The sequence below is a fragment of the Hirundo rustica genome, chromosome 6 (assembly GCF_015227805.2).
Source record: "Hirundo rustica isolate bHirRus1 chromosome 6, bHirRus1.pri.v3, whole genome shotgun sequence".
Taxonomy (NCBI): domain Eukaryota; kingdom Metazoa; phylum Chordata; class Aves; order Passeriformes; family Hirundinidae; genus Hirundo; species Hirundo rustica.
The window spans coordinates 16751727-16769927 of record NC_053455.1 but is presented as its reverse complement, the minus strand read 5'-3'; the positions used below and the strand labels follow the sequence as shown (position 1 = coordinate 16769927).

The 18201-nt window shown below is 35.9% G+C and overlaps 1 protein-coding gene across 3 annotated transcripts in view; it reads right to left on the bottom strand.

Annotated features, from left to right (window-relative positions):
- The window catches only part of TTC7B (tetratricopeptide repeat domain 7B), a 126904-nt gene that overhangs the window by 92330 nt on the left and 16373 nt on the right, over nt 1-18201 (bottom strand). For all 3 annotated transcript variants that reach the window (XM_040067348.2, XM_040067345.1, XM_040067347.2), the window contains exons 2-5: nt 17402-17556; nt 16437-16605; nt 3201-3331; nt 2113-2234 (exon numbers count right to left, since the gene is read on the bottom strand). In XM_040067348.2, the coding sequence (XP_039923282.1) occupies nt 2113-2234; nt 3201-3331; nt 16437-16605; nt 17402-17556 (577 nt within the window). The remainder of the gene's footprint in view (nt 1-2112; nt 2235-3200; nt 3332-16436; nt 16606-17401; nt 17557-18201) is intronic.

Here is an 18201-nt window from a genome sequence, read left to right as displayed (position 1 = left end):
GCAGCAATATTCCCTATGTTACTGCTGAAATTATGGTCTTCTGGCTGATATAAAAAGTTATCTTATTTTCTTTTCTGGTTTGAAACCGACACACATGTACAAAAATGATTTTAGTTTACATTCAAACTTGACGTATGTTGCAAAGCTTACTGGAAAGATCTCAAATCTACTTTCTATAAACTTAAAATCAGGAGGGATGACACATTTAAAAATGAAACAAAGCATACTTAAAATAGATTTATTAAAAAGCCGTCTATAAATTAAATTTATCCTTATTAGAAAAAGTTCTAATTTGAAGTTCTCTTCAGTTCTGGTAAACCCAAGTTAAAAAAAAAAAAAAAAAAAAAAAAAGGCAATCCCTAGAAGCAGCCACATAACAAGCAGCCTGGAACAATGACCATATTAGGAAATATTGAAAGAATCATGATCGACTCTGAATTAAGGAAGGACACTAAAGGATGTAATAGCAGGAATATGTAAAATGCTGATTGTCACAGAGCTATTTTTCCTAACACCTGGCTTCATATCATACCACAAAAAAAGTACCACTGGCCAATGGAACTAGAAGAAAAAATTCAAAATTATATATGTAATGTGTAATTAGCTTAAAAACTGCAAACGATCACTGTACTGAAGACTGCAAATGAAATACACACCTGTCTATGGGTTAACATCACCAACAACTTCACTGCAAAGAATTAAAATCCACATGGAATAAAATCACATTTCAAAGCTCACACCAGACCAGCTGATATGGTTTATGAAAAACAGTCCTGTCTGGATATTCCTTAACAATCCACTGCATGACTTATTTTGTGCAGCTTTTTTTTGTTTTCTTCATTAATTGCAATCTGCTGTGTCTACTGCTGGTTGCTTTTACACAAAACATGTCAGATTAGATGCATCATTTCCATCCCTGGCCTTTAATAAAAAGTCTTCGAAATGTGGAATGCTTAGCTTACTCTTAACCATTACTGCCACTGGGATTTTTTCAGTAACTATATTTTATTTCTTTTTTGTGCAGACATGAAAACAGAGATCTTATTTTTATCTCTGGTAAATGAAAAATAATAGCTCTCAGAACATTCCATTCTTCTTGCAATTAAATTATGAAAACAGAATTACAGTGTAACTCTCAGATCATGTTATTGCACAAGTATTTCTTCAGTACTTTAAGAAAGAGATTTCAAAAGTGTAGTGGTCATTTCCATGTTGAAATTCCTGAATAGCTTTAAGCTTGGATAGGCTTTTTTTTACCCTACCCTCAGTAGAGTAAAATCTCGAACTCTTTACAGACACTGCATGATTTCCTTCATCTCCAATTTATGTACTTGAAAGAATAATAAACATTTTTGGTACAAAACAGTAGTCCTATGAAGAGTTCCAGTATTTCAATACAATCACATTTTCCTAATGAAATAAGAAGCCCCAGAAACAAACTTTTAAACTATTTGATTTCAACAAATGTCAGAAATGTACTTAAAACCCATTTGTGCCGAGTTTTGAAGTTCTTAAAAGTAGAGAACTGTATTCTTTTTCTCATTCTGTGTGGTAATTTATTTTTAGGCTCTTAAGCAAAGCCTTATTTAAAATAAATTATAAAGGAAGTTCCATGCAGAATCTAGAGGGATCTACAGAGCAGGTACAATAAAGCTTGTATACTTGTATACATACTGTTGATCTTCATGCACATTTATCCTGCAGCATAATGTTAAAATAAGTGATAACTGAAGAGATTTGGAAACAAATTACAAAATCAAAATTATAAAAATCAAGAGTTTCCATATGTTGACAATCACTTTTTAACAGTGTTCAATAATGAAGTAAATATCAAATAGTTAAAGCTTAAGTTACTTTAAACACTTACATTTAGTAAGCAAAACTATAAAATGCTTTCTGCTTAATATACTTCTACTAAACAAATTTCCAATATGTAAATAAATATAATATGGGGAGCCTTACTGTTTTAATCAAAATGTTACTACTTTATTAATAAGAAACCTCACAATTACAGAATCCACAAATGATGAAAATGATGCCCAGCTAAATCACAAATACAAAACCTAAACAAAAAAGAAAAAAAAACACAATAAAAGAAGACTCAAATCTTACCCATTCTTGAAATATAAAACATGTGCTCTTTGAAGTCCTGTTTCCAGGAAAAAACCAAGCTCTTGTTCATGTGCAGTGGGCCCTGGCTTAGGGCTTCTGTTTTGTATGTTGGCATTAATTACCTAGGAGAACAAAAGAAAAGCAGTGAAAAAAATGTATTTAGGAAAAAAAAAAAACAATTTAAAATCAAGGTTTCTGTACTTTTACATGGAAGCTAATATTCAATGTCGGAGAAATCTTTGCCATTTGTAGGTGGTGGCTAGTAGACCATTTCTAGCTTTACCTCCATTGCCACCTAAATATAAACATTTTTTGCTCTTGGCTATACCCTTAGAGATAATTCATTTACCAAGTAGAAATACTGCTAGGCAAAATTTTATAATACTTTTTCAGAACTTTTTGTGAGGAATGGTATACAAAAGAAAATAACATGAAAAAGCATATTTGCAACCTTCTTCAGTAGCAGGAGGTGATGGCATTCAAAAATCTGAAACTCCTGTTTGGTTAGAAAAGACTGCTGCAGAGAGCAGTAAGAAGATTAAAAGCTATCTCCAGTGTGATTTCCAAAAAAACAAATTTAGAAATAATTGTATTACATCAGCATTAAAAATGCTGTCAAAATGTAATCAGCTTTCAGCGCACACAGCCTATCAGCCACTACAAGACAATAATAAAACAGCAAAATCTCTCAGAAAATAAAAACCTGTATGTATTTTAAAAACAGTGTGAATTACTGTTTTCTCCCTTCCCATAGGTTTACCTTCCCCTTTCTTCTGTTTTTCATGACCCTAACTCTGTCTTATAACTCCTTCAAAGAGAGCTGTCAAGTGACAGGCCAGAGGCTTGCAAGCAATGGGTGTAAAAAAGAGGATCAGATGGATATTGCCAGCTCACCTCACTCTAACAGCATTCACAAGCCAAGGAGCAGAGCCCCAAGGGTATTGGGCATTTTGCCCAAAGGTACTCCAAAATCTAAATAAAAAGCAGTAGTGTATAATTCCTAGAAATAAGGGGTAACACAAATTTTTTTAAAAAAGGCATTTATATCAATCTTTAAATCTTCAGTTTAGAACATCACCCCAGGTTACCCTCTCTAAGTCCTGAAGGTAGAGGAGAGCAATATCCCCAGCCTTCTCATAGCATGTAACAATTTCTTGTTCACGGTCCATATGGAGATTGCTCACTGAGGAAGATATTGGCAGCTTCTCAAGACAGAGACCTTGGGAGGAAAAAAAAAAAATTCAAACAAAGCATTAAAAACTAATATCATGTACATTAACAGCTAAAACATAGTCCAGGTTAAGCCCCTTTAGTCAGGAGAAGAAACAAAGGAAATGAAGGTATGATCCCCTAAAACAGACACTAATAAATATATAAACAAAAATTACTCCTCCTTAATAATTATAAATCCAGAAGCAGCAACTTTTTAAAGCAATTTTGATTTTAAAGACATTATGGCAATCTACCATACAAAATACAGAGTGTCTTTCTATACCAGTTTTACATTACTGCGTCTTCACTTTTCCAGAATGATCATAGAAGCCAAGATAAAATGAAGAAAGGTACTCAGGTAATATGAACCTAGTCACTGTGCAAGACAAAAGCATTTGGGAAAACAAATACATTTAAAATAAACAATGTGTTAGAAGTATAATTTTTGTATTTAAATTTAGAAGAGGTAGTTCACTCTCATTAAGGCCACGTAAGCCTTTTCTGCTCAGGACTTACCCAACAAATAGATTAAGTGGTTCTTTGAAGTAAAAAAATTTTAAAAAATCTTCACTTTTCTCAAATAAAAATCCAACAACTCTTACTAATCAATACTAACTCCTACAAAAGTCACTTCTATTACAGCTATTTTCAAGATAATTAAAGTGCTGGAAAAGTCCTCGAGAATATAAATCCATTTATCTGATGGAGGTATCAAGCAAACCCTGACACTTGCCTAACCTGTTCTTAAAAGCTTCTGACAATAGGGATGCCCTGGCTTTCATATGCAAATTACCATGGAGCTCAACTATTCTCATAACTAGTATTTTTTCCTAGTTCTTAAATCTCTCTCTCTAGATTAATTACTTTGATTCATCCTCACAGAGAGGTTATTTCGTTCTTCACAAAGCACTGCAAGTTAGAGCACGGTGCCAATAACGCCAAGGTCGTGGGTTCAATCCCCCTAGGGGACATTCATGTTGGACACCATGATCCTTTCGGGTCCCTTCCAACTTAAAATATTCTTTGATTCATCTAGAGAGACATTCTCACAACAAAAAATGTCAATTCTCACCAATTTCTCTTTTCATACTTCTTTGACAGCTAATCATTTTTGTCTCCTCTGGACATTCTCCAACTGGTTACCTCTACCATGACTCACTGTGCCAAAATGGGATACATGGCTTCTCTTGGAGGCCTCAACAGCACTGAGCAGAGAAAATTAAAGACTTCTTGGTTTTCATAAGGGATACTTTAAAAAAAAGTATTAAAAATCAGCTGAACTTTAGTGCCTTCCCTTAATTAGTAAAACCTAGCTTCCATTTATGATCTGCAACACACCACCAGCTCATATCCTTCAAGCCAACTATTTCATCTTATATCTATTTGAATAATTAATTGCATTTGAGGTAGCACTTTCCACATGTTCAGAGATTTATTTCAGGTCATTCTTCCAGCTTGTCAGCAGTAAATGCTATTCCTAAAGTGCCTTCAACTGCTCCAACATTAATATAATCCACAATTTAAATTACTGTACTCTCTATTCATAATTTAAAATTTTGAGAATCCATTGCTGGAGAAACTAAAGACAAAAAACAACAAAAAATCACAGTTATATATTGGGCATATGTCTGTAGAATGCCAAGTAGTACAAATCCAGTTTGGAGAACAGAAAGGATTTCTGTGAATCGGTACTGTATGGTCAGTATAGTATGTTTCATTATAATTACAAAAAACCCCATACAACAATTCAGGAAGACACAGCTACATAATCTGGAGTTTATTGATAAACTCAGAACTGTGAAGTATCTGTGGCCTCCAGATTATTTCAGAACATCTATTAAGTTTCAATCTCTGTACAAGTGTAGCTTTTATGTATAAAAAACCATCAAGCCAGATTTCTGGCTTGAGAGGATGCCTGAAGTCTGTATCACAGTTTGCTGGCCACCTTTACCCTCCAATCCACCCTTTTATCAGTACAAACAACACATATCTTACAGCTTTATGTGCTACACAAAATCCTGAATCCAGCACCCTGCTAAAGACAAAGTAACATCCAATACACTTTTCAAAACCACTACGCATTCCTCAAGCGCAGCAAACACACAAATTGTCTGTCTCTTCAAAACTCACTAAACCTGAGTACAATAGACACTGGGTGTTTCTGACATGTCATAGTTTTCACCTAGCGTACCTTTAAAAGTTAACTATATTTGCAAATAGTCTAGAGTAGCCAACTAAACTGATTTTTTTTCAATTTTTCAATCAAATCAAAAGCACCCAAGAAAATTTTAGTACCAATAAGTCATAGACCCCAAAGCAGCAAAGCTTATAACTACAAAAAAACGTTAGGTCTCCTAGTACTGCAGTAGGTTGGAAGAGACCCTCTGAAAAGAAGATCTAAATGTAAGGTTGATACTGGATAGAAAGCTTGCAGTGTCCTACATGAACACCTTCAAACTCAGAGGTGACTAAAGAATACAATAAATATGCTGGAATAAACAGATCAAATGACTGAAAACACCAGGTAATTTGTGTGTGGATCACTCCTCCCCTTTCCTTCTCTCCCATACTATGAACAGTCAATGGCCCCGAGTAACCATCACCTACATGAAGCATATTATCCAACTGACTATTTGTAGCTCTGACTCAGATTTGTTCTTTCTATTTTTACAGTTTATGGCCACAACTATAATATTTAAATCTGATAAACTCGCTATAAGAACATTTTCTTATTTTAGCTGAGAATTTTCGTTACGATACAAAAACACCTCAGTGTTCAGCCAGAAATTTTAAGTAATACAGCAGGGACATAATAAGTTTTAAGTGTTCTTTGATGAAGTACAGAATACTACTTCTTAGAAGTAGTACTACTATATAACTAGAATTCACTTTATTTTTCTGGTATGTTTATTAAACCCAGGAAATCATACATATTTTAAGCATGTGATGCTTTGGAGAAGGAAGTTTATTTGGAGATCTATTCTGAAATGACCACTTAAAAGAATGGTTTGCATGCTGTACTTGTTTTGATGACACAAGCAAAATTTTCAATTTAATGCTGTATTCAAAATGAAACCACATCAACTAGAGGAGAAATCTGTAATAAATTATGCTTTTCATAATTATGATTTTGTTAAAGCAAGTCACTCCAGACTACTCATTTAATTTTTTTCTTAAAAAGAGATTAAATTTAATGAGTAATGTATTAAAGTATATAAAAATACTATTTAATTTTAAATCGATATACAAAGCAACACAATAATAACGATTACAGAGCATACTGCCCACTTCCTCATAAGAATATTGAGAGATTATAAGAAGTTAATTAAAATAGGGATCATTATATTAGGCCCTCAAAACCAAGAACAAGCACACGATAACACATAGACTAGAGAAACATATGAAGTTAAAAAAGCCACACATCACCCTAAATTATCTGCTGAAGAGTTGTTATAGAATCAGACAAGTCAGTTCTCTGCTTTGTGATTCTTCCCACACCTGCCAGGAAGGAATCTGCTGCTCTTCCCCAAAAGGGAAGGCATTTCTTTAACTGTTTATACACAGCTTAGAGATATTCGGAAATAAAGCACAGGTTATTGCTATAAAATGTTACTGCATTTGTTGTAAAGGCCAAAGCTATTGCTTTATTTAACTTTTGATTATTTTGTTTTATTCTGCATTCCAGAGTATCATGGCAACTGGTACCACAAGTTGACTTTGATATTCAAGGCTTTTAAGTTTAAGCCCTTCCAGTTAAAATCTTCATATAAAATCTTCCAATAAACTGAGTCCTAATTTGTTTTAATTTGGGAAGACACTTATCCCATACATATCTGATCCCAATAACAAGCAAGATGACTCCTGAGGGAAAAGAAAGTGAGAAGCAGTGAAACAAATACGAGTTTATACTAATTAAGTTTACATGTTTTTCAGGGTAATATTAAAATTGCTTGTCTAAAGAGCAGAAGAGAAACAAACAGCATTTGGACAACAAAAGAATATTTCTGATATTTGAATTATATTGTAACTTGCAAAGGTTTTCCTTAAATTTTCAAAAAGTTACCCAGATTTTGTAAAACATTCAGAAAGCAAACACTAGACAGTTTTATCACTTGGAATAAGTGGCATTCTTGTGTCCATAGTCTCAAATCAGTGGCCAAGGCTACACCAAGAAACATTTTTTACAAACAGAAGACAAAGCCAACCCCACCATCACATTTGCAGAAACCGACCACTACTCAAAAAAGAGAACACTACCCTCAGCAAGAACAAGTAACAAACTATTTTTATGAAACTCCCACACAAGTAGTTAATCACCCATTTTACGTCAAAAAACCCCTCAGACTTCAGTTCTGTAGGAAAACAAATTAAGCCACACTCCCATTTCGCCCTACAGAGTAAACCAAAAGTTACGCTAAGGTCAAAAGGGAATCCACAGCACAGTTCAGATCTTCACCAAGTACTCTTACCACACACACCACTACTGAGATCATTCAAGAAAAAACAACAAAACCATAAGGGTAAGGCCTATCACACTTACAGCATTGTGTATCTGAGGATTATCCATGATCCCAGCCAGTCCCTCGTCTGTTTAAATTTTAGAGACCACAAATAATACTGGACCCCATTGTTTAGCCACTGTTTCCAGCAGACAAATCAAAGGACAGAGGAAAAACAGTGAACTACTGTTTTATACTTAAGTCAATAAAGATGTTTTTTCAAGAGAGTTCCATCAATACATAAAGATTTCTGGGTTTGCTTCCTGTTTTCCTTACATAGACATGTAAAACCCAAGTGTATTTGAGTATACAGCACTTTGTCTTCCCTATATGATACGCAAAGTGTTGATATACCATATGGTAAGTGCTCCAAATGCTGTACACCAAAAGCCCCCTTTCACCTCCTTCTAAAGAAACTTCATGTTTAGCATATTGTTATTGCTATTAAGGAACTCCCACAATTTCTGAACTTAGAACATACACTGCTAATCTCACTGAAGGGAAGGACTAATTAAGTCCTCAATCAAAGATTTTCCTTACTTGCAGAGAATTTTTTAGAGACTTTTTTTTAGACAGCTAAGCATGGGGGTGGTTTTGTCGTCAATTCCCTACTGATATTTGCAAAGTAATTATTATAAAGGAAAAGAGAAATAGAAGAGTAAGCAAATATACTTATAATTAACTACCTTTTACTGTTACTCCAGATACTCTGTAAGGATTGCCTGTTGCCTACTGGTTTAGACAATTTAAGAAAAAAAAATAATTTGTCTGATTTTTAAAGTGCCTTGTACTGTCTATCCCACTGTGCCAAGACTCAAGGGCAAAAACTCTCCAACTGCTGTCAGAACGGAAGGTCTCCTACTTTATGATTACACGTGTTTTCCAGAAGAGGCACCAGGAAAAAGGCCAACATCCCCTTCTCTTAGCACACAAGATTTTAAGGGAAGCTCATCTGGCTCCCCACTCTTTTAAACACGGACTACTTACAGAGAATTAAATTCCATTCTAGACTAAACCCAGAGTAACATAAGCACAACTTTTCAGGCAGAACAGAGCATTTTATCACTCATGCTCAAACTGCAATATCATTCCGCTACCTACAGCTTTTCTAATTCCATATTTATGCTAGTGCTTCTAAGTGTCTTGAAGTTTCTCAGAGTTAAAAATGGAGAAAAACTAGAAATAAACCAGAAATACTCACCTCCTTTTCTGAAGGGAATACCTACTTATTGCTCCAAGCAGTCAATAAAGCCATAACAATATTTTGGGACTTCTTTTAACATCATCTGAGACAACTGTTGTGAAACAACTGGTTACACTTTTCCTTTAAATGTAATGCATTCCAGTCCTTGCATTTTGTTCAGAAACAGATTTTTTCAACATCTTTTAAATAGAAGAGATGGAGATTTTTCCGCACACACATTTGTTTCTTAATAACCATGTGCCAGGCAATTCTTACTACAGTATAGCCCTTTAACAGGCCAGCAGCTTGTGGCAGGGATGAAAATGTTCAAACTAGAGATGCAAGCTGGAAAAAGGACTGGTCATTGTTGCACATCCTGAAGTGAGTGGATATCTCTCTGCTGAACGCTCTCTCAAAGCAGAAATGCTGCACACCAGTATATGGAATGGGCATCAAGGAAGATATCTCCTCAGGGGAAAAGAAATTATTTAACTATGGAATTTACACTTTTCTGCCGTAAAGTATCAGGATTGCTCCTACAAGCACCTCTATGGAAAAAAGACAAAGCTCCAGTGTGATACCCATTCTTCCTGTGAGAAAAAAAGGCCAAAATCACTACTTTTTAACTGGAGCCCAACAATTTTAATCTCTCCTCTCTCTACTAAAGGAAGGCTTCTGAAGAAATTTTAAACATTTGGGAGAAACTAAGAATAAGACACCACCAAACAGTTCAAGTGCTAAAGATTTCTATTTTAATAAGAAACATAGTATTCTCATTCAGAGTTCAGTTTTCAAATAAGAGAGCTAAAAGCAGTACCGAGGAAAGCAGGGCAAATGCCTGGGTTCCTCCCAGTCCCTGCTCCAGCAGGGCAGATGTCATAAATGTAGTCTGGGGAAAGAAAAGTTTTAATGGACAAAATTTGAACTCCCTATGGCACAGGCCTCCTGCCTCGGTCTGCAAAATGCTCACTGACAGTCTGCAACATTTGCACAGGAAGACAGGAGGAGGGGGGAACCTGTGTTCTTGACCCATTGCCTAATGAGTCTAGAGATCCCCAGCATAATTACTAAACCAGCTTTCATTTAGCATTCTTCCATGAAGGGTTGCTTGGTGTCTGCTGACATAGGCTAGCAGTGCACAAGATCCCATTACAATTGCATACGATTAAAGTTAAGTGCAGCATCTTTTCCTAACTGTAAAGTAGCAATCCACATGCACCTGACACTGCCACTGAACCTAATGAGTATTTCCATGTTTCTGTAAACAGAACTAATTAATAGCCAATCATTTAACTTGGTAAATGCAACATTAAATTTGAATATGGGTCAGCAGCAGTAAAGACAGCCTCACCTTTCTCAACATACACCATCTAAATGTAAACACAGTTATTCAAATAAAGATGTAGGCAATAAAGATGTAAAATGACCTGCAGCAATAAGGCTAAAGTTCTGTAATGTCATAATCTAACTTAATAAAACTACCTCCTCCATACACTTAACAAGAATTCATTACTGTAATGCAACAGTCATTCCGACAGATACCTGAAGTAGTCTACAAATCTATACACTGTGCTAATTATAAACCCTTTTTCTTTACTAAATCAAGTTTACAAAGTTGCAGACTTTAAGAAATGTCAGACTTGTAAATTTCTATGTTGCTCTATAAGCATTTTTAGAAAGGGTCACTAATTTATAATTGCCAAGTATTATAAATTTGTTTTTTCAATTACAAATTTTGACTTAGGCAGCAGTATCAGAATAATGTTACCTAAAGTTTCAATAAGCTTATTTCCTAGTCAAATAAATACTTGCTATTTCAGAGATCCTGACAAGTTGCTCCTCACCAAAATAACACCTCAATATCCCACTGTGCATGCATTTCATCCCTGCTTCCATAAGCAAACAAAATTGCTTAGAAACATAGGAGATACTGCCTGCACAGTATTTGAATAATGCCTATGCGTGCTTTCCAGTATATTACCTCATTCATATACTGCTGAAAACTTGCAGAAACTTAATTGTTCTGTTCCCAGAGGCCACAACCCTAGGGGATTATTAGCTTCAGCCAATATTAAAATGGATTATAAATACATGCTTCTGCATAGCAAGAGCACATACAATTTTTTTTTTCTGGTCCTGTAAGAGAAGGAAGTAAGAAAAGTTGGAGCTAATAACACAAGCTTAACATGAAAAGAAAAAGACATCTATCCTCTTTACTTCTTCATGGATTCATAATTTGTCTTATTTCAATTCTTCATTAGTTTAAGATCCTCCTCAATCTCAGAACTGAGTACTGCCAATTAAACTGATCTAGTGAAGAAAGTAAATAGACCCTAAAGAGACAAACTCAACCTTTTGAACAAGGGAACCTTCTCTACCTATCAGAAAGTAGTCCTTCCTGTGAGGATACTTAAACATCAAGTATTTAATAAATCCAGAAATGTGCAAAACACCTCTACATTTTGAGCCAAGACTTGTCAGCACAATCTCAAGACTGTCTTTCCTTCCTCTTCCCCCTGCCCAGCCTCATTTCTTAGCTTTGCTCAATCCACGTAAGACATCTCTAATAACTGGTACTGATACCCAATTTATATTTGTGGCAGAAGAAAAAGAAAAATCTGCCTTTTTCTGTACTGTTCCTTAAAATTTCATATTAAAGGTATGACATACTCCTGTGACCAACAGGCAACAGCTTCAAGGAGCCAGCTCCAGCAATTTCATACATCTGCTCTCAGGCTAGCACACTGCCATGCAAACTTGCCCATCTCCTCAGCAATGTCATTCTTTTATGCCTCTTTCTCTCCCTCATCACACCCTCTTGAAGCAAGCTGGCAACTCCAACCATAGGCATTTTGCAACAGAAAATTGTTTTATTGGACGCTTTTCCTCTGCTTATGTGTCAAATGAATTTACAAGCAGATGGGTGAAAAGCTAACCAACAGATCCAAATAGTATTCTCATGTTTTTGCAAATACTAAGCAGTCCATTGATTTGAAAAGCTCCGTCCTCTCAATTTGTTTTTATTTTAAAAATGTCCCACTGCACATCTTTTAGTAAGTCTTGGGATTTTAAAAAATTTTGTATTTAATACAAAACCTATGATTTTATTAACACTCTATCCCACACAACACCTTCTACATACCCATACAGAATCATTACTCAGAAGCACAGCATCGAAATTAGCTCCTTCTTTAAAGAAAACACTAGGTGTACTCAGAACTGCATTCTGTGGGCATACACACAAAAAACATCAGCATAAGGTCAAAAAGGTATATTAGTCCATGAACTTAACTACACAAAAGAAAATCACCTTTTCCTACAACTCTGTTTTTAGCATGTGAATTTGAGGAAAAGTGTGAAGAAAAGCAAGAAAATATTGGAATTATACTAACCAAGTTTCTGAGGCTTTGCCTCATGCATTCACACCGTTTGTCTGTTCCCTGTTGTTTTAATGGACACAACAGCAGATACCTTCTCATCAGATCATTCTATATCATCTTCAAGGATAAAGCACAAGAAGACATCACTACTAGAAGTTTTTTTTTTTTTGCTAGAAGCCAGGAAAAAATTAAAACCAAATAACTTGTCCATGAGCTGTTCAGTGTGATAAAATACAGCCATGCCTTTATCACCACACTAACAATTTTGCACACTTTCCCTACGAGGAGCAACAGAAAGGAATCACTTTCCAGCACTTCTTGGGCACTGAGAGCCTGTAATTCCCGGCACACCAGAGGCTGGTAAAAAGCCACATGTAAAGGAAATAGAAAATATTTCAAAAGGTAAGTTGATAGGATTTTCTTAAAATTTTGTTGAAATTTTACAATGTTTTATTTTGACAAAACTAGCAAGAAACTTTCTTTGGAAGACTTGAAGCAGCATAACACTACCTAGATATTTCCAAGAAAATAATAACAATCATTTAATCTTCTTCACTGGTTTTGAGAGTCTTTGAATCCTTGGCTTGACTTACTATCATTCCATATTATGTCTCTTCTCATACACAGTCTTCTAACTATGCTGTCCTCAACTGAAGCTGTAAGCAGCATAAAGAATCAAAAACATTCTTTTAAAGATACATATATAAGCTTTTAACTCATTTATGTAATAAAAACGTGAGGACCCCCACAGGCAGTAGATGGCTTAGTTCTCTGGTTTTCCCTTCTGTGTTCCAATTCCATTTTTTCTCCCCACCATTTGTCGCTACTGCTGCTCCTCTTCCCCTTCTTTTTAGCTATCAGTAGATAAAACTCCAGCAAAAGTTAGCCTGAAGCTGACCCTGAATTCATTGTGTAGTTTGTTGCATCCATACAGACACACAGACCCTCCCTTTGTTGTGAAGAACAGACAGACACACTCTGTATGTTCCATGTGCAGAAGTAAGATGAGCCATGTGGAAAGCAGGTCATTTCCAAGGGCTTGTTGTGAGCTGTGGAAGTGTCTATGGTTACAGTGCAACATGCTCATATAGGTACCCCATAACAGCTGTAGAAGGAGAAACATCAACTCACACATCCCTCTCAATCTGTCACCTCTGAGGTTACACAACAGAGCCTCACAGCGAAAAGGTAAGTACATGCAGGCGGTCCCACCTTAATGAAAAAAAAGTTAAGGCAATTAAAAACTGCCCTTTGTTATCTCCCCTCTGCCTTTCTCAATGGTAAGAACATCAGTATTTAACCACTACACAACAGTATAGAAGACTGCAAATCCACTGGGACTGGATTGAAAAGGAGAAATTTCAGCAGGTATCTTTACTGCCCCTGCATGGTGCAGCATTAGATGGTGCAGCTGGGCCAAGGCTTGCCAACAGGCACGGCCAGTCCCTCACTGCTTAACAGCACAGTGCTATAACTGCCAAAGAAATAAAACCTAAATACTATGAAGAGTTTTATTTTTATACAATCCAGTTATACCTGAACATACAAGCAGAAATAAAAATCCCAGTGAAGAACAAAATCTCTGTAAGAATAGTTTGTCTGCTGTAATTTGGGTAATACTTACAAGCCTCAGTCACCTCTGAAGAGACTCTGAATTCAGACTGTAAAGTTTACAGTCACTCTTAAAAGGAGAAAGTAAAACATCAACCAGAAATGAGGACGAGAGTGAGAATTAAATGTACACTACTGGGTAGAAACATATGCTATTTAGTAATCAACTACTCTAAACCTGTCCAGACTTTGAATACTAAATTTAAGACTGCTCTGTGATAACCACTTCATTCTAGAACACACAGAAGACTATATTTTTGCAATCTTCTACCACGAAAAGAAAGCAAATTAAAAATTTTTAACCTTATGAGAGAGTTGGGGTTGCTCAGTCTGGAGAAGAGAAGGCTCTAAGGCAGACCGTAAACCACCTTCCAGTACCTAAATGGGCCTGCAAGAAAGCTGGAGAGGGACATTTTACAAGAGCATGTAGGGATAAGACAAGGAATAAAGGCTTTAAAGGGGGCAGGTTTAGATTAGCTATCAGGAAGAAATTGTCTACTGTGAAGGTGGTGAGGAGCTGAAACAGGCTGCCCAGAGAATCTTTGGATGCCACATCCCTGGGAGTGCTCACAGCCAGGTTCAATGGGGCTTTGAGCAACCTGGTCTGGTGGAAGGTGTCCCTGCCCATAGCAGGGCACTTGGAATGAGATGAGCTTTTAGGACCCTTCCAAACCAAACCATCCTGCAATTTCATTCAAACTGGAAACACAATAGCAAAAAAAGATGTCCCTGAACATGAACAATGCAACAAAAAAGCCCCAATGGTTTGCTCAAGTAAACTGGTACCTGTCCCCATATCCCACAGGTACCCAGTCACCCAAGAGGATTGACAAAAGTAATGGATCAAGACAAATCAGGCCTCATATGATAGATTTCAATGTTTTAAGAATAAAATTGGAAATCAGAAGGAAAAAACCACACATCTAGACAGAAAATGTGCTGAGTTTGTGTTCTCTTTAAAAAAAAAAAAAAAATCGGAACCTACAAAATGTTCCAGAGTAGAAAAGGTATCTGGTGTTCTATTGTCTAATACATTATGTTTGAATTAAGTAAAATTAATAATACTAATTGTATGTGCAAAATGAATGCCACTATGGTTTCAACTGTTTTATATCCTTATGAGTCCAAATAAAACAAAGCCAGAAAAGTTGAGCTCTGGGAAAAGATTCAATTAAATTCCTTGGAGATAGAAGTATATTTAGTTTCTTAAAGTTGATCAAGTCCATGGAAAGAACATGACAAATTCAAGAGACATCCTCATAGATTTAAAAAACAAAACAAAAAGACATCCAAAATCCACAAACCTGAGTGGAAGTGCACCCAAAGCAGACACTGCTCTAAAGCCCACAGAGATGCTGTTTGAGAAAACTGAGCAGATATTTACATCATATACAAGAATTCCCCCTATACTCCCACTTCCCACTTTAATCTAGTGACCAGACTTATGAAGCATCCTTTTGTCTCTGCTACCAGTTCCTTTATTTCCTTGACATCTCTACAGGACATGATTCATGCTTGTCTAATGTTTACTGGAGAACTGTGTTGGTGGAAAACAGCCACTCTGTTCCAAGACTAATGTTAGAAACAACCCTTGATCAATTGTCAGTCAAAGCTACAGAAGTCTCTCAAATTTTTTTCGCTGCTTTTGACACTCCTCTTACCATAACAATAAGTACATATGCAACCCACGCTTAAACACAGCAGACCAAAGCAAACTAAAATTCTAATAAAATCCTGGCATACAAACTGCCATTTTCCCCCGATACACTGACCAGGCCTAAGTCTATTACAGTGCTTTCCATACTGAAGTGGCACTGCCACCTTAAGACATAAGGCCAGCATTACAATTTTCATTATACTAGAGTAGTAAAGAAAATGGTTTTTAACTACCTTCACTTTCTGAATTTTTTTAAAGCAACTATATTCATATTAGAAGAATTCAAAAATAAAAGTGCACAACTGATTCATTGCTTTAAGGCAGTTATCATGTTATGCAACCTAGCTTAAGCTGAGCATTTTAAGATTCAGTAAAAAGCACCACTATGAATCAAAGTTCTCCATTCTGCCCACAGCCACCACAAAACTGCACCGCATTTTGTAACCCTTAACTTTCAGCAACAGTGATAATACTTTCAGTAACTAGCCACAGTTACTGTGACATTTATATATGGAAGGACTTTTAAATACACGTACTCAAAAAATTTGATCAGGTGACAGTACAGTTTGAATATTAATTGAGGTAAAAGTCTTGTCAAACTATCACAAACTCTGAATAATTTAAAAGACCCAAACCATCCTCTTATTTTATCTACAAATATGGCACTCCACTACGCTGTGCAGATGACATTCAAAGGAAAAAATTCTTCATCTTTGGACAGGATATAAATTAACTCTTAAAAAACTATTTCCACATGATGATACTAAAAAGAGCAATCTTACCTTTTGTAGACTGTGCTTCAGCAATCATCCGTAGCCGATACGGTGGCATTGCAATCAGCTGTAAGTCATCAACAGCAACTCTGGCATACGTGTTCAGAGCTTCTTTGTAATTACCTTCCACATAGTTTAATTTGGCCATTATTAGGTTAGCTTCTTGTAGGAATTCTGGCTAAAAGGAAGAGAAATAAGAAAGGGTTTTCCCTGAGAAAACACACCTAATACTTTCTGATAATTATTAGGTATGTTTTCTGACACCCCCAGAATATTTCTTCTAACAGTGCAACAAATGAACAAAATCCTGTCTTGTGTAATATCTGAGAACCTTGAAGTAGGGGAGAATTCACTAAATCCCATTCCAGAAAGCTACTGAAAAGCATTACCTGTCATTTCAGATATTAACATGCTTATTGACACCCGTACCAGAAATACCTCTCATTTGGAAACCAGCTTTGCCAGGTGATAAAACTATTTAAAAGGCAGCTTATCATTACAACTCCTCCAATGACTTCATTTTCTAACACCACAAGCACAGTTGAAAATAACACAGCATCAAAACTTAATGATATATGTTCCACAGCCTACATATTTAATTCACACCATTTCAAAGTATCAGGGCAGAATAAATGTCTTGAAAAACAGAACTAAGGGAGGAACGAAAAAAGAAAAGAAAAGAAATGAATACTCCCAGAAGCCATCAAAAACAAAATGTTACAGATGACTGTAAAATAAGCTTCTTTTGATCTCTGAAAAGATGGATGTTGAAGAGGTAAGGTGATGTAGTAGCTACAGCAATAGTTAAGTAAAAGAAGGACCAGAATGGTTATTAACATTAGAAGGTTCTGACAGAAAATGTTCTCTTGTATCAATTTCACTTTCAGAACCTGCAAATACAATTTAAGGAACCTTTCCTTGATACTTCAGTCAATTTCAACGTTTCTAATTCTTGCTCAGGCCAACTTACATACCTTGAGATTTCCTCTATCAAGTGCTGCCGTGAGATGTTTCCTGACCTCAGTCAGCTTTGGCTGGGGGCCCCGGGGACTACTGCTGTGTTTAAGAGTATTTTCCTTCAAAAATTGTTCTAGTTTGGACTCCCCAAGAAGAAGCTCTGCCATGTCATCTGTAAAAATAACAAACACAGGAAGTATTAGGAATAATTTTATTTCACTAACATTGCCTGAATTTTAAACACAAACTAATCAAAGCAAACACAACATTAAGTATTCAGGTTTATCACATGTCATGTGATATTTTGTTTTATTTTTCAATTTATCTTTTCCCTGCCTGATTCACTGTAGAATCAAACCTCCTGTGTTCTAAGATAAAAAGATAAAAATATTAACCTCAAGTCAGTATCCTCCCCTTCCTCCTCAAAAAGCAGCACTTGATTCCAAAGCTTTATGTAGCTCTCTGAACAGGACAAGATACACTTCTGATATTCACTTCACAAAACAAATTGCTTTCAAATACGAATACTGATATTGGATTAACTTATTTATTTGATTTTACATGTCCCTCATTATGTCTGTGATCACCATCCATATCTTCTCTGTAGATCTCCCTCAGACCTTTTTAAGGCTCCAGCCATCCCAAGTGTTATGACAGTCTATTTCTCATCCCTCTCCCCATTTCTTATGGCTTATTATCACTTCTCAGACCTGAAAGTACAACATAATACCAGGCTGCCCAGCAAAGCTGCACCCAGCATGCTTTTTCCAAAATTCAACAAACTGGTAATGCTCTACCTCACCCTTAGCCAGGACCA